We start from the raw sequence: 24,038 nt of genomic DNA on the forward strand, positions 1-24,038 counted from the left end.
TTTGGCTCAAGTCATGATCCCAGGGTCCTGGGATCGAGTTCCCCATTGGGCTCCCTGCTCAGCAGGAGGCCTGCTTCTTCCTCTCCCACTCCCCCTGCTTGTGTTCCCTCTCACTGTCTCTCTCTTTCTCTGTCAAATAAATAAATAAAATCTTAAAAAAAAATAAAACACCTTTATTTTTAAATTTTTTATAAAGATTTTTTATCTTTTCATTTGAGAGAGAGACTGAGCGTGCACAAGCAGGGGGAGCAGCAGGCAGAGGGAGAGGGAGAAGCAGGTTCCCCACTGAGCAGGGAGCCCAATGTGGGACTCGATCCCAGGACCCTGAGATCATGACCTGAGCCGAAGGCAGACGCTTAACCAACTGAGCCACCCAGGCGCCCCTAAAATATTTTTAATGTCTGTAGATATTATCAAAGTATTAGGGACTTCTCTTTCTCTTTTTAATTTTGTCACTTTCTCATCGTGTGTTTTGTGCTCTATTAGACGCATACAAATTTAGGGTCATGATATCTGCTTTTTGGATCGACACTCTTATCATCATGAGATGTTGCTTTTTGAGATGAAAAATATTATCAGCCTGTGAGTCTCCTTTGCGTGTGCGTGTGTTGGGGAAAGGAGGACTTAGTGTTTATGTGGTATCCTTTTCCTTTCAACTGTCCTGTGTCATATGCTGGAAATGGGTCGTACTAGCAGAAGTTAGTTGTGTTTAGTGTACTCTGGATAATCCATGTCTTTTAATTGAAGCATTTAGTCCATTTACGTTTAACACCATATTGGTATGTTACAGTTTAAATCTCCCGTCTTAGTGTTCATTTTATAATCCACCCATCTGGTTCTTTTCTTGCCTGCCTTTGGTGCAATCAAGTATTATTATTCCATACCCCCCCCTTATTAGCTTTGTTAAGTAATACTTAAAAAAAAATTTTTTTTTTAATATTCTGGCTCCCTTAGAAATTACGAAACACATTCTTGGAATGCACCTTAAATTAAATACTTGTGCTATTTCCCAGGTAAAACAAGACCCTTACAACACTTCAGTTATATTCAACCTCTGTCAGTTTTTATGCTATTGTTGTGTGCAGATGTCACATATATTTTAAACCCCACAAATCATCATTAATATTGTTTTAGGGGCACCTGGGTGTGGCTTAGTCGGTTGAGCATCTGACTCTGGATTTTGGCTCAGGTCGCGATCTCAGGGTCGTAAGTTTGAGTCCCACGTCAGGCTCCACACTCGGGGGAGTTTGCTTGAGGATTCTCTCTCTCCCTCTGCTCCCCCCCCCTATTCTCTCACTCCCTCCCTCTCTCTCTCAAAAATCTTTTAAAAAAATATTGTTTTAAATGCTACCCATTCCAATTTTCCCGTTTATTTAACCTTCTGATGGGCTTCATTTCTTCCTTCATGATCGTGCTTATGTCTGAGGTCGTTTTTCTTCTGTCTGAAATACTTCCTTTAGTATTTCTGTTGGCATAGATTTGCCGACAATTAATTGGTTTTTGTTTGTGTGAACATATGTTTCTTTTGCATTCATTTTTGAGGGATATTTTTCACTGGGTGCACAAGCGTAGGCAGTCCTCATTGTTCTTTCAGCACCTTTGGTACATTGTTTTCTGGCCTTTGTTGTTTCTGTTGGAAAGTCACCTGTCCATCTTGTTGTTCCCCTGAAGGTAATGCTTCTCTCTCTCTCTCTCTCTCTTCTTTCTGGCTGCTTTTAAAATGGTCTTTGTTCTTCTATTTCAGCAGCTCTGTGAAAGAGAGGGAAGTATTGAATTTATCCCAACTGAGGTTTGTAGAGCTTTTTGGATCTGGGGCATAATGCCTTTTGTCTTTTTGGAAAATGTCAGTCAGTATCTTTTCAACTACTGCCCTGTTCTTTCTGCCTTCTTCCCCCAGGACTCCATACCCACATCTTTTCACCAAATCCCATATGTCTCTTATGCTCTTTTCTGTTTTTTTTCCATCCTGGTTTTCTTTACCTTCTGTGCTTCGATCTGGGTATTTTCTACCGATGTGTCTTGTTTTGTCTAATCTGCTTTTAAATCTTTCTCCTGAGTTATTGATTTCAGTTACTCTTTTTGGTTTTAAATTTCTGAAATCCTGGGATATTTAGTAGACTTCTCTCTTTTATAGGTCTAGTTTAGTGGTGAAATCCTCTCATCTTATCTTTTTAAATACATTTGAATATCTGAATTACCTGAGTCTATTTCTGTTGACTATTCAAGATGCTTCTATTTCTTGGCCTGCCTGGTAATTTTTGACGGAATATCAGATACTGTATTTGAAAAACTGTAGGTATTCCAAATGATGTTATTTTCCTCATGAGAGGATTTAATTTTATTCTGGCAGATGGAATGTGGACAGATTACCTTGATTCTGCTCAAGCTGGTCCATTTCCCATTTTCCTTAAATGTCTTTCTGTAATGTCAACCCAGAAGGTCTGGGAGTTTACCAAGACCCTAATCCCCAGCTCTTGTCTCCCGAGCACCATGAGTCAGCCAAAATCTCTACCTGGGCTGGCTTTTGTTTTTTGGTTTTTTGTTTTTGTTTTTGTTTTTTTTTTTTTCATTTAGCAGCTGCTTTCTGCTTGGCTTCTTGGCCTCTCGCTTGTGCGCGGATCCAGCAGATGCCTGGTAGGGAAACCACATGCTGGGTTACAGGCTCACTTCTCCACAGCTTCCTTTTCCGAGGGGTCTTGAGAGATCCTCTCAGGCAGGGGTGACGTGGGCCTGGAGGGCAGTGCATCAGCCCAGAGGGGATTATTCTCCAGCCTTAAGATCTAATGGGATTTGCCTTGCTAAGCTGTGGGCTCACTTGGGACCCATGACCTTTCCTTCTTTCTTGTGTCTCCCTTTTGGAATGGGAGGGGCCTGTCCCGACGCTGTGTTTTGGAAGCCTGTATCTTGTTTGGTTTCACTGGCTCACAGCTGGACTGGAATTTTGTCTCTGGGCGAATAGTACCTGGAGTCGCACCTTTGCCTGATTTAGATAAGACTGTGGACGTCAGAGCCGATGCTGGAATGAGTTAAGACTTTGGGGGCTGTTGAGATGGAATGAGTGTATTTTGCGTGCAAGAAGGACATGAATTTGGGGGGGGGGGTGGCTGGGGCAGAGTGTTATGGACTGAATGTGTCCCCTCAGAACTCCTGTGCCTAAGCCCTATCCCCCACTGGGACAGTATTTGGAAATGAGGCCTTGGGGAGGGGATAGTTGAGGTCAGAGGGCGGGGCCCTCCTGATGGGATCCGTGCCCTTACAAGAAAAGAGCCGGAGATCTGTGTCTGCCCTGGGAGCACATAGTGAGAAGGCCGTCTTCAAGCCAGGAAGAGCCGTCGCCGGCACCAACCGTGCCGGCACTCTGACCTCAGGCCTCCAGCCTCCAGACGGTGAGAGCTCACTTTCAGTTGCTTGCGCCCCAGTCTGTGGTGCTGGCCCAGCATCCCGGGCTCACTGAGAGCTCCTCAGGCTTGGGTGGTTTAGGCATCCTGAGCCCCGGTTTCTATCCCCAGATGGACGCCCCGAGCTGCATGTAGGTCTTGCTTTCTGTTTGGACCCCAAGATCTCACAGCACAGCCTGAGGGCGCGGGGTGGGCCTGGTGACACCTCCCTCCCTCCCTTCTGGCATTGTCTGCCCTCCTCCCCCCGCGTCCGCCTGTGACGTCCAGGCACATTTTCATTGTTGTAGTTTCATTGCTGTTGTGGTTTGTTCTTGGAGACGGGTTCAGATTCCGGCCCAGCGGTTCCTGGTGCCAGCCCACGTCTGCCGGGCCCATCTTGCCAGTCCGAGCTGCTGCTTCGCTGGGCAGCAGGTGGTTCTGGTGCTCCTGCCGGCGTGGCTCTGTGCTCTGTGCCTGGGCGCGGTCTCAGCGGTGGGAGAGGCGCCGGTCCCGCTGCAGCCCGGTGGGCGCTGGGCAGCTCTGAGCACTTTCCATTTAAAGTGAATCCATGGAGGAAATCTTCCACACAGAGATGAGTTGTGTTCAGTATGAATTTATTTATAGTAGGTTACTTGGAAGTTGGTGTACATTTTTCCATAGAATCTTTGTGAAATATTGGTCAGCCATTTCATTAAAACTTGACTTGTACCATGAAAAATTAAGGTATTTGTGATAAAATGATTAGAAAGTTGAACTGTTGGGATGCCTGGGTGGCTCAGACAGTAAAGGGTCTGCCTTCGGCTCAGGTCATGATCTTGGGGTTCTGGGATCGAGCCCCATGTTGTGCTCTCTGCTCGGTGGGGAGCCTGCTTCTCCCTCTGCCTCTGCCTGTCGCTCCCCCTGCTTGTGCTCTCTCTCTGTCAAATAAATAAATAAAATCTTAAAAAAAAAGAAAGTTGAACTGTGACAATCCCTCCCCCTTAAAACACCTCTTAGAATTGGTTTTCTTAATGGGTACTGACAGTATTTGGTGAGGAAGAGACAGCTCTGAGAGCCCCTGGCAGGGCTGTGACCCTCTCTTCCTGGGCAGGAAAGGGGTCCCGCCCCCCGCCCCCCGTGGCCTCCAAGTCCCGGCAGGCTTTCCTTACGGGAGCATCTCTCATTTTAAAAAATCAGCAGCCCGATCCCCAGACACGTGCCTGCACACGCCTCTCACCTCACTAGGTTTCTCAGTGGGGGTGAATCAGAGATTGGTTTCCAAAGCAGGCGACCTGTGTTTGCACAGGCCCTCCCACAGGCCGTCAGCACCTGTCGGTCCTCCATGGGGCCTTTTCCTCCGGAGGGAGCGGCTTCCCCCATCAAGGAGCACTTTGCATCCCCTTCCCTAACCACTGCCTGCCTTCTCCACCACGTGTTAGCCCCTCTCCCATCCGTGGCAGCCTGGCATTCCCCGCTCTGCTGTTGCCGCCTCGTGGAGCCCATGCCAGATGCCCACTCTGCCGAGGGGAGGAGGAGTCGGTGGGGAGCTCCTGAAGGGGCTGCTGAGCCTCGAGGACCGTGGCCTAGCCACCGGCACGTGGGCATCGTGGGAAAGGTGTGTGGCAGAACGGCTGCACGCTGGGCCCAGAGAAACGGGAGCTGAATGCTGCCCCCCGTTCCCCTCAGTGGAGAGGCTCACCGTTATGTGGCTTGTACACAGTTTCAGCTTGAAAACCACAGTCTGCAGGCAGGTGCGGCCCCGTGATGTAGCCTGGAACGTGGGGCTGCCTTGGCGCTGCTGAGTGGCAGTGCGGGCAGGCGCCGTGGAGGACCGCTGTGGCTGCAGACGGGCAGCTCGCCCGAGTGAGGCCCCCACAGAACGTGTCCAGAGGAGGTGGTGCCCGGGTGGATACAGCTGAGCCCAGCACAGGCTCTCTCTGTCTGCCTACGGCTGTCCTCAGCTTGTGGATACGGCCCTGGGGCTGCCCCCATCGTGTCCACCGAGCCAGGAGTGACCGGGCCTGGGGTCCCTGCCCCCTGCCCCCTCGGGGAACGGGGCGTCCCGGCCTGGGAGGGAAGTCCCTCTCTGCAGCCTCGTGGGGCCATTTCGGTCATGGGACTGCCCTGGGCTGATGACATCACTGGGGGTCACTGCTGCGACTGCTTTAGAGCAGATGAGGTCAGCACCCCACCCCCAAGGTTTGGGGGGGCGATGCCAGGACCACACGAGGAAGGACAGGCGGGTGTCGGGGGCAGCCACACACAGGTGGGAAGCGACCTTGTTCCCGTTTGCTCCCGGGGAGGAAAGCCGGGACTTAGAATGACCAGTGCCTCGCAAACACGCTGGGCGATGAAGCCTTGCCCCACAGCCCCGCCGTCTGCGGTGCCCACCCCGAGGGCTCTGACCACGTGGCTCATTCGCGCCCCCGCCCCATGGGGCGTCACTGCCAGGCTGTCCCCTCCGAGTCCCTGGTCCAGCCGACTCATGCTTCTCTCCAGCATATTCATTGTGTTTCCCATCATTTGCCATCAGTTCCAAGAGGACAGACTTCTGTCTGTTTTCTGTCGTGTCCCCCGTGCCTGCCAAGGGTACTGACTCTCCAGGGAGGAGCTGATGCGGGCAAGCAGGACGGGGCGCTGGCACGGAGGTCGGTCGAGCACCTTTGTTGTCTGCCGTGTACTTCCCTAGACTTGTGGTATCGCAGCGACAAAGGCCGTGTCCTGTGTGCTGAGGCCTTGTCGGGAGGAGGGGGCTCCTGCGGTGCAGGCAGAAGCCAGGCTAGCGCGTCACGTCTGTGGGAGCGGGGGCCGTGGCTGACGTGACCCGAGAAGGCCACCTGCCTCCCACACCGCGTGGCTTCCTGCTGCGTGGTCCCCAGACCGTTCCCGGGCCCCCTTCTGTTACATGGCTCTTCTTCACTCACCTTTCAAAACCTGGTGCGCTGTAAATGACATTTTCAGCTGGGAAACGGGTGCTGGCCAGAAGCAGGCCTGTGACTGGGGACATCCCTCTGTGGAAGAGGTCTGCGTCCTGGTCGCATCCTGCTCCTTGCTGGCCTGGGACGGGAGCCACGGCTGGGTCTCCTAAGTCATAGGGGCTGTGTGTTCGTCCACACTCTCCGCTGTCCCTCGGAACCTCCCAGCCAGGGTGCCCACTAGGCTTCACAGCAGCACCAGAACCCTCCCCTGCGGCCAGGCTACGGTCCTGCCCGAAACCCCAGACTGCTGGTTTTAGAAGGTCACGTGGTAACGTGTAGTAGGAGCCTGTGGGTGGAATGTGCCTTCGGCAAGAACAGGGAGTCCTGGGGGAGTGTGCTGTGAACCCAGACACCGGCAGGGTGCCGTGACGCCGAGCTCGGCCCTGCAGGGCCTGCGGCCACCACCTTTCTCCCCCGACACACACATCTCTGCACACAGCCCTGGATGACCGAATGACCGGGGCATCTTAGACGTCCTAGCCCTGGGACTGTGTTCTTTGTCATTACTGTTTTATGTTAGGTATTTGCCCAGAACGATCCAGGGTACTGAGACCTGCTCAGAGAGACCGGCGGTGTCTGCCCCAGGGGCACAGAGTCCAGTCAGAGTCACGGTCGGGGAGGAAGCTGGGCCTGCAGGTGGCAGCACCCACTCACGCTGGTGTCCGCAGCACTCCACTTCCCCCGCATTGGCCCAAGGCCACCTCACCAGCTCCTTGGCCCCGCTTGGGGCCAGGTCACTCAGTGGGACGGCCCCCCGGGGGGGCGGCATTTGGCTGTCCCTGTGCGGTGCTCCCCACGTGTGCCGCATTGTGGGAGCACTCCCTGTCCGGCTCGGAGAAGCTGCGGGGCCGTCTGTGCGGCGAGCCACGGGGCTGTGCTGGTCACCCCGGGCCCTGGTCCGTTTCCCGTGAACAAGAGAGGCTTTGCCCGCCGCGCTGCCCTGCCCTGCCCCGGAAATTCGGCACAGCCCACGCTCGTCCCCGTACCTGCGGGACGTGGGGTTTTTCACACTGTCGCTCCACGCACATTTCTTGTCAGAGTCCTCACGACACTGCATTGCCATAGAAACGGAGCTCGTTAAAATTCCCTGCAGCCTCCTAATTATAGAATTTCAAAGACAAGCGAAGAGATCCTTCCAAGGGTTGGAGTTGAGGCTGAGAGGAGGGGGACAGCAGCCCACGCGCACCGGGCACCTCTGGGAGCTGGCTGGGCTTCTCCGTGATTCCCAGTCCAGAGCACAGGCACCCAGGAAGGGCCCCGGGCAGGCACACTCTGACCTCGGAGCGCGGCCTTGACCACACAGCCAAGACAGAACCTCAGACCCGCCGGGATGCCGACTCCCCATGGAGGCCTTTCCTGCCCGCCCGACGTTGGTGGGACCCCTTTCAGCGGGCACCGAGATCAGCGGGATTGAGGTGGACACAGAGTGGGGGCGCAGGGCCAGCGTCGTTCCTAGAGCACCTGCCCGTCCTCACACACATGTTCTCTGAGGACATGTGCTCTTTTCTTCCTTTTTACACTCCGGCTGTCACTTCAGATGAGTAGGGGCTGTGACTTTCCAGGCAGAAACCCAGAATCTGCAAGCAGGACGGTTGTCTGAGCCAGTGGCCCATGAGGCTGATGGCCCTGGCCTGCTAGGGCAGAGGATGGCTGGGCCCCTGCCGAGCTCAGGGGCTCAGGAAGGCGGAATGGGCACCATCCAACTGTGTCCAACCCTGCACGTGGGGAACCTTCTAGTAAAGAGTCTGAGGTTTGAAAGTTTTGGGGGTTTTAGGGGCTACCATGGTGGGAATATGGGTTTTCCAGGAAAGGTGCTCAGTTGATTCACAAGTTAAGGAGGTGAGGGGCGCCTGGGCGGCTCAGTCAGTTAAGCGTCTGCCTTTGGCTCAGGTCATGATCCCAGGGTCCTGGGATGGAGCCTGCATTGGGCTCCCTGCTCCGCAGGAATCCTGCTTCTCCCTCTCCCTCCGCCCCTGATTGTGTTCCTTCTCTCTCTCTCTGTTAAATAAATAAATAAATAAATAAATAAATAAATAAATAAAAACTTAAAAAAATAATTAGGGAGGTGGTAAGCCCAGTCCAGTCTTGAGAGAAACAGCAGGCAGACCCCAGGAGAGGGGCATCCGACACAGCGTCTGACCCGCGCTGAGGTGAGGTCGTCAAACCAGGGACAGCTGGGAAACTGCCACCACCCAAAGGGGCCTGAGCCAGCAGGGGTGAAGTACCGTGTGGGGCTCTGGGTGGCATCTGGGTCAGAACGAGGACATCAGAGAGAAGCTGAGGAAATCCGAATAGAGCATGTGCGTGAGTTAACGACAGCGCGTCAGTTGTAACAAACGTGCCTCGCGCTTGTAGGATGTGAGCCGGAGAGGATGCCGGGCGTGCGCTCCGTGGGCTCCCGTGCTGTCTCTGCAGCTCTCCCCTAAGGCTGGGACTGTTCTGAGCCTTGAACTGTGTTGAAAAGGGAGTTGAGGGGGCTGCCGGCTGAAGCCCTGGTGTTCATCTCCGTCTTGGTGAACGTCAGAGGGAAGTCAGGTGTTAACGGGAGGGGAAGCTGTGGGTGGGTTACGTGGGAGCTCTCTGTACTGTCTTTGAACTCTCGGTAAGTCTGAAATAAATTGCACGTGCGTGTGCATGTGGTTTTTTTTGTAAGTGAAGGATGTCCTGCTGTCCCTTGTGGTTCTTTATAACTCACCTGACCGTGGCTTTCCGGGCAGTGGCCTGGGCGTGGATCGGACACCCCAGGGGCTCCCCTGCCTTTGCCTGAGGTGGTGCCAACGACATGGTGCCTTGCCAGGGTCTGCAATGCCAGGGGCTCTGAAAAAACGCCTTCCTGTCTCTGCATCGGGTGGGGGTGCTGGTAAATACCCTCTTAGAGACCGTGTGTGAGTCGGGCTTCTCCAGAGAAACAGAACCGATAGGGTGTATATACAGAGAAAAAGAGCTCTGTTGTCAGGAACTGGCCCATGCAATTAGGGAGGTGGGCAAACCCAAAATCTGCAAGATCAGCGGGCAGGCTGGAGACCCCAGGAAGAGCCTAAGCTTCAGTTCAAGTCTGAAGTCTGGGTGCTACAGAATTCCCTCCTGCTCAGGAGACGCCTTTTGTTCTAGTCAGTCCTTCGCCTGATTGGACGAGGCCCACCTACGTCATGGAGGCCAGTCTGCCTCATTCATATTCCACTGATTTAAATGTCAGTCTCATCCAAAAGCACCCTTGGGGCGCCGAGTGGCTCAGTTGGTTAAGTATCTGACCCTTGATCTCCCGAGGTCTTGACCTCAGGGTTGCGAGTTCAAGCCTTGCATGGGGCTCCATGCTGGCTGTGGAGACTACTTAAAAAACAAACAAATAAAAGCAAAAAAACAAACACCCTCACGGAAACATCCAGAATAACATTTGGCTACATGTCTGGGTGCCGTGGCCCCACCCAGCTGACACACAAAATGAACCACCCCCTTGTGGCCCTTGCCCAGAGGCACCCAGACACGTTTCCTGAAGCCCTGCTCATCTCCAGTTAAAGGCGGCGGCAAGGTCATTCTGCCTCACGTGAACCTGCCGTGGCTGGGGGACAGCCCCCCGGCAGGACCAGCAGCAGGGGACAGGCCCTTTCTTTGCCTACTTAGGGCTTTGTTTCTTTGTTTAAATTTGATATGCTTTATTTATTTATTTATTTTTAAAGATTTTATTTACTTATTTGACAGAGGAGAGAGACAGCCAGCGAGAGAGGGAACACAGGCAGGGGGAGTGGGACAGGAAGAAGCAGGCTCCTAGCGGAGAAGCCAGATGTGGGGCTCGATCCCAGAACGCCGGGATCACGCCCTGAGCCAAAGGCAGACGCTTAACGACTGCGCCACCCAGGCGCCCCGATACACTTTATTTAAAATAAAATTCAGCACGCGTTCCCAGCCCCCCTGGCCCCACCAAAAAAAAGTTTCAAATGAATTCTTAAAGAAAAAATGAGATGGAATTATTTGAAGATCAGTCGGAGGGAAATAATCTGAAATTAGTCTGTAGCCATACTGTTGCTGCTACCTCTGGCCCTCCCTCTGTTTTTACAGTTTTCAGTGTTTACTAAAGGTTTAGCGTGGGCTGAGGCACCCGGAGGGCGTGTCGCCCGTGATCCTACAGAGCTTTCGTATAACGGACACGTGCGGCCCTAGCAGCGGCCGGGATAGAGCTTAACGGGTAGCCGTCGGCCCAGGGGCTGGCCCCAGAGGCTACGCTGTCCTGAACTTGGCATTAGTCTTCCAGTTACTAGAACAACTTCTTCTCACGACTATGTGTCCTGGAACAGTTAGCCCCCCTCAAGTGCTCTGGATCTGGGGGGCCACGTGCAGCCCTTGGTCTTGTCCCCTCAGTGAGTTTGCCTGCCTGCCGTGCACCCCCTCACACCCTTGGCCTCTGCTAGGCCATCTTCGTGTTTCTTATTTCGGGCGGCTTTCACCACATGTGAAGGCTAGCTAGTCGGGCGTGTTTGTAGATTTCCGTGTGGTACGTGCACGGGCACAAGAAAACCAGAGTGTTGGCCCTGGTGTGTCCCCCGCGGGTCAGCTCAGCTCCCTCTGTGTCTCTGCGTCCCCCTGTCTGTGTCTGTCACTCAGTGCCTTCTCTCTGCAGGACAGCTGGGGGTTGTGAATACCACATGCAGGGAGGGTCAGGGGGCATGTGTGGGGACATGGGGACAGTCAGTCCTGTGGACATCAGCACGGACCTACCCCCAACCAGGCTTCCCCCAGATCAAGCCAGGTAGGCTGGAAGGGCTGGATATGGCAGGACACGCTCTGTCATCTGGACAAAGGCCCTGGGCGTCACCAGGGACTCCTTAGAGCCGAGGGGCCCGTGGACTGAGGGTGGTCCTTGCGTCCCGTGGACCCCAGGCCTGAAGCCGAGGTGTGGACTTGCAGGTCGGGGAGCAGGGGGGTGAAGGCTGGTGCCACGTCCCGCCCGGCCCTGCTCTCATCTGGGTGTTGGCGGAGAGTCTGTGGCAGGAAACCTTTGAGGGGTCCTGGGTGATGCGTGGGCCTCTGCCAAACCCCCAACTGCCCACCGGCCGTGGGGCTCCTGCCGTGGAGGAATCTGGACGTCTTGTTTCCCACTCAGTCTTCCATTTAGAGGGAGAGAAGCAGGCTCTCCGGTGGCTGTGACCTGATTTCAGCACGGTCCCCCAGAGCTGCTAATTTGCTTGTTTTAAAAACATTTCGTTTCGTTAGTTTCCACATTGGTGTGCATTTGTGGCCCTTCCACGGCTCATGAACGTGGCTTTCAGTGCGGGACTTTATAAAAGCACAAAGCTTCCCGTTGTATCCTGAGTATTTTGTTTGTACCAGTGTTCGCTTCAGAGTGTTTGGAAGGAGCAAAGTTACGAGCAGTTTTAGGGAAGAGTGAAACCAACAGTTCTAATTAAACGTGTAACTGCAGCATTTTTGACGAGCGGTGTCCTTCTTACAAGTTTGGGGTACGGAATGCATTTTTGGAAAGCGGCGTGTTTGGTAACCCTCGACTCCGCGTGTCTGCCTCACCTCTGCCCTGAGATCTGTCAGGCGGTGGGGGGGGGCGGGGGCGGGACGGGACACACCGGGTGGGGGGGGTCCCTTGCGTCCGGGGGGGCAGGACGCCCGGCCACATTTCGGGCAGACCGTGGACTCCATGTGGCAGCTGCCGCCCCTCCGTGACCGGGGAGGCATGAGCTCACAGCCTGTGTGCACCGCACCCCAGTGTGGAAAAGGGGGCCTGGTTTCCGTGCCCGGAGGAAAGGACGGTGGAAAGGAAACAGGGAGGCGGGCTTGGAAGCACATTGGCCTCCGATGACGTTCCAGCCGGACCCTCACGGGGGCTGCCCCGCTGCTGTCCTCCCCGCCAGGTGGCCGTCCCCACGGGACCTCGGGTGGGGTGGGGTGGGGTGGGGCTGGCCGGCCGAGGGCTGTTTCTTTACCCCTCTGTGCTGTCTCCCCTAGAGTCCATCTACCGCCGCGGAGCCAGAAGATGGAGGAAGCTGTACCGTGCCAACGGCCATCTCTTCCAGGCCAAGCGCTTTAACAGGGTGAGTGCGGCCGCCTCGGCCCCCGGCTCCCGGGCTGTCACCGCCCAGCCTGCGCTCCGCGGACTCTGTCTTGGCTCAGACACTTACCCCTGCAGCCCTTCTCTGGGGACCCATTCCCACGGGCAGCTCACGCTCCTCACAGCTCTGTGCGTGCTGTCTCCCCACCGGGCGTGGCGCTCTGGGCACAGGGACCCTGCACACAGATTTATTGCTTATTGTAACTAATGACTGGAGGAAGGTCAGCTGGGGAGACCTAGGGGCACTGTCAGGGCCCAAGAAGGAATGGGGCGTGTCTGTCAGGGACGAGAAGGAATGGTGGATGGCAGGAGAACACGGGGTCCAAGGAATATCGGATGCCTTGGGGGAGGTCAGGCATCACCCAGCAAGGACGTATGAGAGGACCCCGAGTGCCAAGTGCTGCTGGAGCGTGAGGACAGGGGTGAGGTGCATGGACAACGGACCTTCGTCCCATCTCTGGGCGGACTGATGGGGTGTGGATGGGAGATGCTGCGGTGAGCCGGCCGGATAGGATGGACCCTGGCAGCTGACAGAGATGGAAACGTGCCAACCCCCAGGATGCGAGGCCCCTGCATCCCCCACCCCGTGTTTATTTTACCAGCCAGCTGTGTGGCCAGGTGGCTTCTCTTTCTGCACATCTGGGTGCTGGCTGGGTTCTGGACAGAGAGGGGTCTCAGCCAGATGGGACTGGCCACCCTTCGGGACATCAGACAGAAAGTTCTAGGAGCCCCGCCCCCCATGCTGACTTACGGTGAAACGCTGTCTCCTTCATCGCAGCTGACTCATTGGTCCAAGATGAAGCCCACCCACCCAGCAGTACAGACCAGGGCCGGGGCAGCACAGAGGGACCTGGCTTCTCCCACTCTGCAGATTTTAGGAGAAAAACCTATTGCTTGGATTGCAGGGTGCTGACCGTCCCACTGTCCCCCTGCCTGCCCCTCCTGCTGCCCCGTCCCCAGAATCAGTGAGAAAAGCTTTTCCTCCCGACAGAGAAGCGGGGACTCAGAGGAGTCCCCCCGCGACCCATTCCCACCCTGTCACAGATGTTTCGCTGCCCTAGAGCACCGAAAGTAGGCTCCCACAAACACGGGGAGGCTGAGGAGGGCGCTAGTCCAAAGACCCTCGGGCCTCAGACCGCTCTGTCGCTCACAGAGTGAGGTGGCAGAGGGGCCCGCAGTGCACTGGCGACTCGGAATTCCCACCTGCTTGTCCTTGGTCCTAAGGTGTCCTGCCCGGACCCTGGAGGCTGGGTCTGCACCCTTCAGCGTGTCATCACAGGCTTGCGCAGTGCACCTCCACCTGTCACTCGAAAGGGTGTTTTAAGAGCTGCACGTTTGGTTCTGCAGGAATGAGCAAGACCTACAGGGGAAAAGCCCACGAGAGATCGTTTCTCATGTTCTTCATCAGTGACCCAAGGGCAGAGAGTGAGCGGGTGGGTGTCAGTCACATGGCTGGGTCTCCCCACCTAGATCTTTATTTGCCCTTGACACGACTTTTCTTCTGGAGCAGTGAGACAGAGTTCCACTGGTGAGTCAGAGGGAGAGATTCAGCGAGTTTCTGGAGAAGAAATGAAGACCTCCCTCCTAGAAAGGAGACACCAGTGCCATGGTTGGGGTGGGGCATGAGGGGGAGGTCAGAGCCTGGCCCTGGGAACCCCAGGGCGTGAGCATTTCCTGTAAATGATGGTCAGGAGTTTCTCCTAGGCTTTTTGGCCCAAGCAAGGAGAACAGGGGTTAGCAAGCAATTCACGTCAAGGGCCAGAGTAAATATGTTAGACTTTGTGGGCTACCAGGTCCCTGTTGCAGCTGCCAACCCCATTGTAACGTAAAAGCCGCCACAGTGGGTAAACACATGAGTAAGGCGGAGTTCCAGTAGAACGTTACTTATAAAAAATAGGGCCGCACTTGGCCCACAGCTGTAGTTTGCCTGCCCCTGGGCTAGAAGATTGGAGTTACTACTTGCTGAATGGATCAAGGCCCAGCATGAGACCCCCTCCCCAGCCCGTATTAGCGCGAAGCAGGATTCAGAAAATGCCGGAGGAGTGAGGCCGCCCCTCCCGCCCAAGGTAGAGCCGTAGCTTCCTACACCTTGTATGGATAGGCCAGGATGCAGGGAGAGTCTGCCGCCTCGGCTGGACCTCCCACACACTTGCAGCCCGGATCCGCAGGCTAACGGGCCAGCCCAGGAGGGCTCCCCGGGGCCAGTAGAGATGCGGCTCTCAACAGCCCAGCCTCGGACCCCACAGGTGGACCAGCAGGACGCCCGAGCTCACCGTCAGGAAGCACAAAGCACAGTGGAAGTGGGGTATCTGAGCAAGAACCCACAGAAACCCAGACCAGAGGCTTAGACGGGAAAGAGGTCGGCGTGACCGAAAAGTAGAATGCGTGATCAAAAATCGGAGCCAGGAGCCAGGTCGGCAGCGTGTAAGGAGGCTTCAAAGTATTTTCGCCCCATTGATTTATTCATTCAGGTGAACTTGAGAGGATTGAAGCTTGGGGTTTAGAGTTTATTTTTCAGTGTCACGTTTCCTGAAGTGGTAACAGTTCAAACACAGGTCTGAGCTAAAGAGCCTTCGGCAGCCTTTGGCGGACACAAGGGTTCCACGTCCCTCCCGTGTCCCTGGTGCGGAGCCCGGGGAGAGCGCGCCGGAGTCGGTCAGCAGCTGGCCGCCTGGCCCCTGCGTATCGCTGGGAAGGAGTCTGTGGGTTAGTAAAGACACGGAGTGGCTGACCAAAGCAGCACTGCAGATGGTCATGCAGCGGTGACCATGGGAAAGCGAGGCGCGTCCGCGCGTTATAGAAGGGAGGGGAATTGTCCTTAATGGCGTTACACGTGGTTTGTCGCATCCAGACACACAGGAGAATGAGAACCGGTCCTCATGCCCGAAGCTCTTCTCTGACTTCCAAAGTCAGGTGTTCAGCGGTTGCCCTACTCGGGCAGTGCTGGTACGAAACGAGGGCGGCCACAGTCGGAGCTGTTGGCAGGTGCCCCTGCGGCCGCCCCCCCAGCCCTCGCCGCCGTCCGCTGCACTTCGGCCCATTTCCTGATGGCCCCACGGTCTGCGTTCGGCTGCCTGAGGGAGGGGTACTTTAGGCAACACGGAGGACTGGGAATAAATGCTTTTCTGTCCTGTTTCCAAAGTTAAAAGTAATGGGGTGTGTGTGTGTTTACTTGACCTTAGCAAACGTGTTGGGCACCCGCGGTGTGCTGGGCGCTGCCCCAGGCACTGGCCGCAGAGCTGTGACCAGGACCTGAAGCTCTGTGTGTGGGGACAGGCCCGCTCGGGCCCTGGTTTCCCCGCTCGGCGCATCGCTGATGAGGAGTCGAGTTCTCGGTGTCCGTGGCCGTGAGCACCGGGCACGTGGTCTGTCCACGCCACCACGCCCCACGCCCGCGCGCCAAGAGGATTCCATCAGCCGTCATAAATGAACTCCACTCAGTACAGTTGTGGTCCTTTTTATTGTTCCGCAGGAGTAATGAGAGACTCTCTCAAAAGAATGAAATTTGTTAACTGCTGGAAAAAAGGTCACGGGAACCGGGTGCCACTCTCGTGCACCACCTGCCACGTGTGACCAGATTTCTGAACACAGTCATCATGCACTTTGTAACAGTCAAAAATTAGGAAAACGTCACCAGACAAGCTGATGGTTACCATTAATTTCAGACGTTTAGAGCCTTGAAGAACAAAGATTCACCACTTAAAAATCTTTAAAAATACCAAAAAACCCCAGGATAATCGCAGACTGCCCCAAGCAGTTCGAAGTTGTGATGCGTCAGAAGGCCAGGCAGAGTCGCTGTCTCCATGGTCATCTGGAGTCAAATCTGGACGTCCCCCATGCCTGTCTCAGCCTGGGTGTCTGCACACAGCCTGGCAGGAGCCGTGATCGCCTTCCAGCCCCTGCAAGCAGGGGTGGGTCCTTGCCTGAGGAGGGGTCTCATCGCCCCTGCCAGAGCGGGGTCCCAGCCCCCTCCTTGAGGCTCTCGGTTCCCCCAGCCTTGGGATGGTCTCCAGTGGGGGCTCCTGAGCTTAGGTGGAGCCTGGGGTCCAGATGTGACGAGGCGACTGGGCTGCCTCCTGTCCTAGCTTCCCGTCGTCTTGGAGGAAGTCAGGGAAGATGCCACGTGCCCCAGTGCTGAGCTGGGTCCCTGGTGGAACATGGTTTGATGGCTGCTGTTCTTGCCTGCAGAGAGCGTACTGTGGCCAGTGCAGCGAAAGGATATGGGGTCTCGCAAGGCAGGGCTACAGGTGCATCAACTGCAAGCTGCTGGTCCATAAACGCTGCCACGTGCTCGTCCCGCTGACCTGCAAAAGGCATATGGTGAGTGTGGGCCAGGTGGGGCCTGGGAGCCCAGGGGCGGGGTACCCTCAAGCTCATTGTCCACGCTGACCTTGGTAACCCTCGGGCTCCCTGTCCAAATAGGACCCTGCCACCGGTGAGACAAAAGGAGGGGGTGCCTGTGGGTTGCAGAGCCATGACCCAGGCCAGCACCCCAGATGGGGCCCCTCTTCCCAAGCCCTGTGGGCCCCCAGCACTCTTGGGGCAGGGGACCTCTGGTGGGGCCTGCAGGGCCCTCTGCCGTGCTGGGATGAAGGTATGGGAGCAAGGGGAGGCTCGTCTGGACCCCAGGCATGGAACAGTTCTAGAGGAGCTGTGGAGGGGACGCCCCGTGCCGCTCTGAACGTCAGAGGATGCGCGCCCCCACCCCGTGGGCCCCTCACCCCCAGCCTGTAGTTGTGGACGTAAAGCACCCTGGCCCTTTGACGGGTTGTTCATTTCCCTCCTGAGTATCCCAGCTTGGCTGTGCTCGTGGCACCGCTGCGCTGAGCCTGAACTGGACGTTGAGTTCCTCCCGGCAGGCACATGTCCGGGAGGGCTGGCTCATCTGATGTCTAACCCTGATATTGTTGAGCACTGGGAAGTGGGGTCCCCACATGGACTGCTGTGGGGGAATGCACACTGTCTTCCTAAAGCCCTTTCAGCCATGGCTGCCCAAACCCAGAAAGCTGCACATGCCCTTGACTCCATAGGTCCACGCTAGCCTAAGCAATAAGGCCAGCCTCAGAGATGTGATCAGTCAAGGGCTGAAGGAGGCCGACACCCGGAACTTAGTGTTGGCCAATAGGGGGCTGCCTCAGCTGTGACATCAGCCCCCAGGACTCTGTGATGCGGCAGTGGGGGCGGGGGAGACCACCAAGCATTGTGTATAAATGCCCCATTTTTTAGAGCACCCACTGGAAAGGTCCCAGCCTGGGGTGCTGAGTGGTCTCCTGCTGTAGGGTCACAGGAGACGTCCGTGTGGGTCTTCCTGTCTCCAGGGAAGTAAGGTTAGCAGGTGCATTTGTGGAATACGTGTCAGGACATGGGCTCCAGTGTGCACATCACAGGAGGTGGTGATAGAAAGTCACACAGTGTCTCCAGAAGCCACATTGTCACACCTGTCTGGTCACTTTGTCATGCCCATCTCTTTGCAGGATTCTGTCATGCCTTCCCAAGAACCTGCAGTAGATGACAAGGACGACGTGGACCTTCCTTCTGAGGACACCGATGGAAGTAGGGGCTGCTTTCTTCCTGCTGGTGGAGCCCGGGCTCTCCACGCTGGAATTCCTGCGCGCCTCCCCTTTCTGACCACGAATCCTTTCTAGCTCCCATCTGCTCTCCAAGGGTCAATATTGGCAAGCATGCGCCCCTCACTGCGGGGCTGGGGACGTCTCTAGGGCCTTCCATCATCCCTGGGCATGGATGGCAGGGTGGGGTGGCCTTCCCTGGGTACACATATCTCTGAGAGTGGCGTTTTCCTTCAGCACCAACTTCGGGAGTTCTAGAAGATACCGTGGCGGCTGCCACAGCCAGGCCCTCCCATAGGTGGGCTGCCGCATGGGCTGGTCTCCATGGAAAGGCCTGCTGTCAAGTTGGTTCTTGAGTTTCCGTGGGATTTTGTGGGGGTTTTTGGTGGGGGAGAGACTTTTTTTAATGCTCAGAAGCATTTGGAGGAAGATTTTGAATGCTAGTTGGACCGATATCCCAGCTCTGAGCTCTCATCATCTGTGCACTATTAAGAGCCCTAGCCCTCGCCTGGTACGTGTGAGTACCGCGCCCTGAGAGCCCTTGAAGGGTGAAATGAGACCACGGAGCATAAAGCATTCAGCTCACAAAGGAGATTCCTAATAAACAACAACCCACATACCCACCTACCTCCCAGCCCAGCCAGCCAGCCAGCCATTTATGTATCTGCCCACCCACCATCCGCTCATCCCTCCACCCAGCCAGCCATCCCGCCATTCATCTCCCACCCACCTGCACACTCTAAGAACAACATCTGGAAGGCTAGGCACCCACCAGCACACTCTAAGAACAACATCTGGAAGGCTAGACACCCACCTGCACACTCTAAGAACAACATCTGGAAGGCTAGACACCCACCTGCACACTCTAAGAACAACATCTGGAAGGCTAGGCACCCACCTGCACACTCTAAGAACAACATCTGGAAGGCTAGGCACCCACCTGCACACTCTAAGAACAACATCTGGAAGGCTAGGCACCCACCTGCACACTCTAAGAACAGCATCTGGAAGGCTAGACACCCACCTGCACACTCTAAGAACAACATCTGGAAGGCTAGACACCCACCTGCACACTCTAAGAACAACATCTGGAAGGCTAGACACCCACCTGCACACTCTAAGAACATCTGGAAGGCTAGACACCAAAATCTTGTGAACGGTTACTTCTCGATGAATCGCTGAGAAAACATGTCACCGACACAGGCTCCTACGCTCCACCCCCAGACGTGCAGAGCCAGGAGGTCTGGGTGGAACCAGGAAGCTGCACTTTCCTAGGCCCCTGCGGTTAGGTGTGGCGGCTCCGTGATTTGCCCTGATTGTGGCCTGGCCTGGGCTGCGGGTGCCCGCAGAGGAGCGAGGGGCTGTGGGAGCCCCTGTGTCTCAATCTGTGTTCCTGACCATGTCCTGTTTCTTTTCTTTCTCTCTTCACTAGTTGCTTACATTTCTTCAACCCGGAAACATGACAACATTAAAGATGATTCTGAGGTGAGTGTGTAAAATGGCTCATTAGTATTTCCAGTTTCTTTAGAAGTTCATTAGCTCATTTCTGGGACAGTTATGGAAATTTAAATATGAACTAGACAGGTTTGGGAATTGTTGCTCACGGCGAGGGCGTGGTCTGTGGCCATGTCAGGTGCTGCACGCTGAGGGGTTCAGGGCGGAGGCCCGGGGAGTCTCCAGTGTTTAGCGCAAAAGGAATCTCCGAACTGGTAGGCGGACGAGAGCAGGCGGGGGCGGCAGACACGAGCCCGTGCCGAATCTCAGACGTGAGGGCGCCGTGTTCTTGTACTCCTCTCGCAGCTGTGCAGACCTGGAGGGTGAGGTGTCACGGGCCCGGTGAGCCCAAGCGGCAGGCCTGGTCCGAGCCCAGGTCAGGGGACACTCTGACATCAGAATCCTCTTCTGTCAAGTTGGATAAGGACCACAGCCTTTTGTGAGGGTGAACTGAGAGCGTTTGTATGAACACCTACCCCTCGCCTGGCACATGGGAAGCTTTCCACGGCAGCGAGCGTCGGTGTGGCTCCTCCCACGTCAGTTCAGGGTGGCTTGGGCTCCCACGGTGGGCTGCAAGGAGCACACGGAGACCCCAGGCTCATGTGCTTCGAGAAAAGCTGGGAAGGCTAGTCCTGGGGAGTGGGATCACTTTGTACTCTTGCACGGCTGCTGTCGTCTGCGGGGATCCACGTGGAGGAATCGCCCTGAACTAGTCTTGCCCTTTGTCCTGTTCGCGCAAGTTTATGGCGGGTGGGCCCACGTCAGAGATTGATTGATAGATGCTCACCACATTTGCTAGTAACTTGATTCTCCCCACTCCCAAGGTTCAAATGTTTGCATTTTCGGCAAGTATCTTCTGTCTCCTGTCACAGGACAAGTGTTCCCATCACTGGGAAATTGGTACGACATGAAGCAACAGGATGTTGGCACCCAGGGGCATGGCCCACGTGGGGCACGGGGCCCTCTGGCTTTGGCGGGGGGGGGGAGGCGTGCAGTGTGGTGAAGGTGGTCTGTTGAGGGCAGAGAGGAGAGGGCGTGCACCAGCCCAGGACTCAGCTCTGGAAATATGGGCTGCTGCCGTGTCACAGCTCGGTCTTATTTGGGGCACCTCCTCTCTGAGTCTCCCAGAGGCTCTTTGGGGTGCAGGTATGGCACGTGGCTGCTGCAGGTTCAGGCTCCCCGGCACCTCTCTGCCCAGAGAGTGGAGCAGGTCCAGGGCTGGCTCTTGAGCAGCAATTTTGGTCAAATTTTATTTGCATAAAACCCTTTTTTTGTCTGTTGTACTTTTCCCACATCACAAAGCAATTCTCCGATTCTTGGGGGACACTGCCGTGGTGTCCCACAGTTTCACTCCATTCTGACCCCATCTACCTGGAGCTAGCATCAGACCCCACAGATGAAGGGCTCAGGCCCACAAGACTGCCCCCGTTCGGACACCGCTTGTAGGCCGGGTAGACCCCTGTGCTTCTGAGCAACCAGCTCTAAATCAGGTTCCCATGACCCTTACCGTGCGTTCCATTAATCCGCTAAAGTGGCTCACAGAACTCAGGGAAATATTTTATTTACTAGATTACTAGCTTGTGCTAAAAGGCTATACTCAGGAACAGCCCGATGGCAGAGTTACATGAGGTCAGGGATGGGGGAAGGATACGGAGCCTCCGTGCCCCGTCCAGGCACACCTCCACGTGTCCACCAACCAGAAGCTTCATAACGGGCATGATTGATTAGGTCATTGGCCATTGGAGAATGGGCTCAATCCCCAGCCTCTCTACCATTCCTGGAGGTCGGAGGTCAGGGTGAGACCGAGTTCCAAGCCTCTAATCACCTGGTTGGTCCCCCTGGCAACCAGCCCCCATCTTTAGGTGGCCTGGGGCTTCTCAAAAGTTGTCTCATTAACATAGCAAGAGATACCTTTTCTGCGCTTAGGGAATTCTGAGGGTTTTGGGAACTCCGCACCAGGAATGGGAGGAAGACCAAGTGTATCTGTTAGTATAAATCCCAGGATCACGATCTGCTCCTTCTGTCCCAGCAAGCCCTCTGCTGCCATTTTGTGGTCTTGCCCAAAGCTCTGGGTGACGAGTGAGGCACATGAGACTGTTTTCTTGAGTGAGGAAGGCACACCACCTGGAGTTGGCAGCCTCTGGCCACAAAACCTCAGGACTGCTCCTGGCCTGGGCCACAGCTTCCCTAGAGTAACCGACAGACGTCCCCCGTGGACTTCCTGATTTTTCTACCTGGTCATTCTACGTCTGGGATGAGTCAGAAGCACTTAGGTACCTCTTGCCTTCACCACAAACACCCTTGCCAGAAATAATTCATGGGAAGAAAGCTTCTGTTCTTAATCGGATCGCCTTCCTTTCATTTTGTGTTTCCAGTAGCCCTTGCGCGGGGCTGTGGCCGGGCTTTGCGGACGTCAGCGAGTTAAGCGTTACAGCCCCCAGGAGGGCGCTGGTGGGAGCGCCGTCCTGGGAGGCTGGCCCCGGGCACCCACACGCTCACGCGGCAGCCACGGGCTGTGAGTGGGGGGTCTGGGGGGTCCGTAGAGTCGGAGCCTGTGAGCAGAATTGCTCGCAGGGAGGAGTCTTTCCTTCCTCACTGTCTCTCTTGTCCTCAGGACCTCAAGCCGGTTATCGATGGGATGGATGGAATCAAAATATCTCAGGGGCTCGGACTGCAGGACTTCGACCTGATCAGGGTCATCGGACGCGGGAGCTACGCCAAGGTCCTCCTGGTGCGGCTGAAGAAGAATGATCAGATGTACGCCATGAAAGTGGTGAAGAAGGAGCTAGTCCACGATGACGAGGTGAGCACGTACCCTGGCTCACGCTTCCTTTCGGGGCCTCCTCCTGGCCTCCGGTGCCGCTTTCTCTCAGTGGAAGTAAAATGCCTGTAACAGGACTCACCATTTTAACCGTTTTAAAGGATATGTTCACGTGGTGTTTGGTACAGTCACGATGTGACACTTCACCTCCGTCTCGTGCCGCGACACTGTCGTCCCCCCCCCCCAAGGAAACCCTGTGTCCGCGAGCACTCACCCCCACGCCCCACGGCCCTCCCCCGGCACACTGGTCTGCCGTCTGTCTCTGGACTGAGCTCCCTCGACATTTCCTGTACGTGGAATCATACGCCGTGGGGCCCTTTGTGTCCCGCTCCTTGCAGTGACACCGTGTTTCCGGGTTCATCCGCAGAGCAGCGCGTATCAGAACTTCACTGCTTCTTACGCCATTTTATGAACAGATCACATTCGGGTCATGTGTTGATAGAGATTGGGGTTGCTCCCACCTTCTGGCGGCTGTGTGGTATTTGTTCTCGCCCCTGTTTCTGGTTCTTGGGGGAGGATCCCTAGGAGTGGAATCGCTGGCTCGTAGGTTAGTCAGGCTTCCCTGCTTGAGGAAGCACCGAACCGTACCCCGCAGGTGCGCGCTTTCACGTTCCCGCCAGCAGCACGCGAGGGCCCCGGTTCTGCACACCCTCTCCAGGACTTGACGTTTTCTGGTTTGCGATTATCGCGACCCTGGTGGGTGTGAAGTGGCACCTCGTTGTGGTTTGACCCGCGTTTCCATAACGACTAGTAACATTGAGCGTCTCTCTGGGCTTCTTGGCTTCACGTACTTTTGGTCTTTTTCTTTCACAGTTGAATGCAGACTCTGTCTCTTAGAAGCAGAGGAAGGACTGATGCATGGGCAGCAATAATGCTGTTGCTGTCGGGCCCCTGTAGTACATGAGGTGACTTGGTGTCCATGGGCCCATCGGACCGCAGGAGGGCTCCCCGGCCCTGGCCCAGGCTCATGGTTTGGAGGAAAGAGCTGGGACTGAACTATGACTTTTACTTGCCCTACCAGCAGGGTGCATTTGTGCAGTGCACAGACTGCCCAGCTGGCCCCTGAGTGCTGAGCTCATTCCAGACCCCCTCACTGAAACTCTGGCCAGCTGGAAAGTTAGTGGAGTGTCTGAGGTCAGGTTTGTAGAACTGAAAGAAAAGGCATTTAGGAGAGACTTATTGCTTTGGTTCATTCCTGGCATCTTCAAATTGTCCCCTGTGGACCAAGATGTGGAGGTGGGACTTTTAGGTGATCTCTCTAGAAGCGTGACTCTAGGAGTCAGTGAGTGGGAGCCGTGTGTGTGTGTCCGTGTCTGCGTGTGTCACGTGCATGTCTGCATGTCATGTGTGTATCGGCATGTGTGCCGTGTGCTTCTGTGTGTGTGCATCTGTGAGAGACCCTGTCGTCTCGTGGCCACGAGTCTGGGCCATGAACATCGGGCCGTAGGGGCACTGCAGCAGGCTGGATGGTGGCCTGCAAAAAGATACGTCCACATCCTAACCCCTGGAACCTGTGCATCTGAACTTACTTGGAAATGGGGTCCTTGCAGATGTAATTAAGTTAAGGATCTTGGGGAGATCATCCTGGATTATGTGGGTGGGCCATGAATCCAATGAGAGGTGTCCTTTTAGAGAAAGGCAGAGAAAGAGCTGAGACAGACAGAAAGAAGGAAGCAGAGACACAGGGAAGCCAGTGGGCAGAGGGAGGCACACAAGAGGCAGGTTGTGCCCCCTCGGGGCTTCAGAGAGGGTGTGACCCTGCTGGCA

General features: G+C 55.6%; 1 protein-coding gene across 2 annotated transcripts in view; it reads left to right on the plus strand.

The window, feature by feature from the left end:
• Nucleotides 1–24,038, plus strand: part of PRKCZ (protein kinase C zeta) — a 101,222-nt gene that overhangs the window by 58,390 nt on the left and 18,794 nt on the right. For both annotated transcript variants that reach the window (XM_057305266.1, XM_057305267.1), the window contains 5 exons: nucleotides 12,287–12,372; nucleotides 16,578–16,709; nucleotides 17,864–17,942; nucleotides 19,389–19,441; nucleotides 22,065–22,253. In XM_057305266.1, the coding sequence (XP_057161249.1) occupies nucleotides 12,287–12,372; nucleotides 16,578–16,709; nucleotides 17,864–17,942; nucleotides 19,389–19,441; nucleotides 22,065–22,253 (539 nt within the window). The remainder of the gene's footprint in view (nucleotides 1–12,286; nucleotides 12,373–16,577; nucleotides 16,710–17,863; nucleotides 17,943–19,388; nucleotides 19,442–22,064; nucleotides 22,254–24,038) is intronic.

This window comes from Ursus arctos, unplaced genomic scaffold (genome assembly GCF_023065955.2).
Source record: "Ursus arctos isolate Adak ecotype North America unplaced genomic scaffold, UrsArc2.0 scaffold_32, whole genome shotgun sequence".
Classification (NCBI taxonomy): Eukaryota; Metazoa; Chordata; class Mammalia; order Carnivora; family Ursidae; genus Ursus; species Ursus arctos.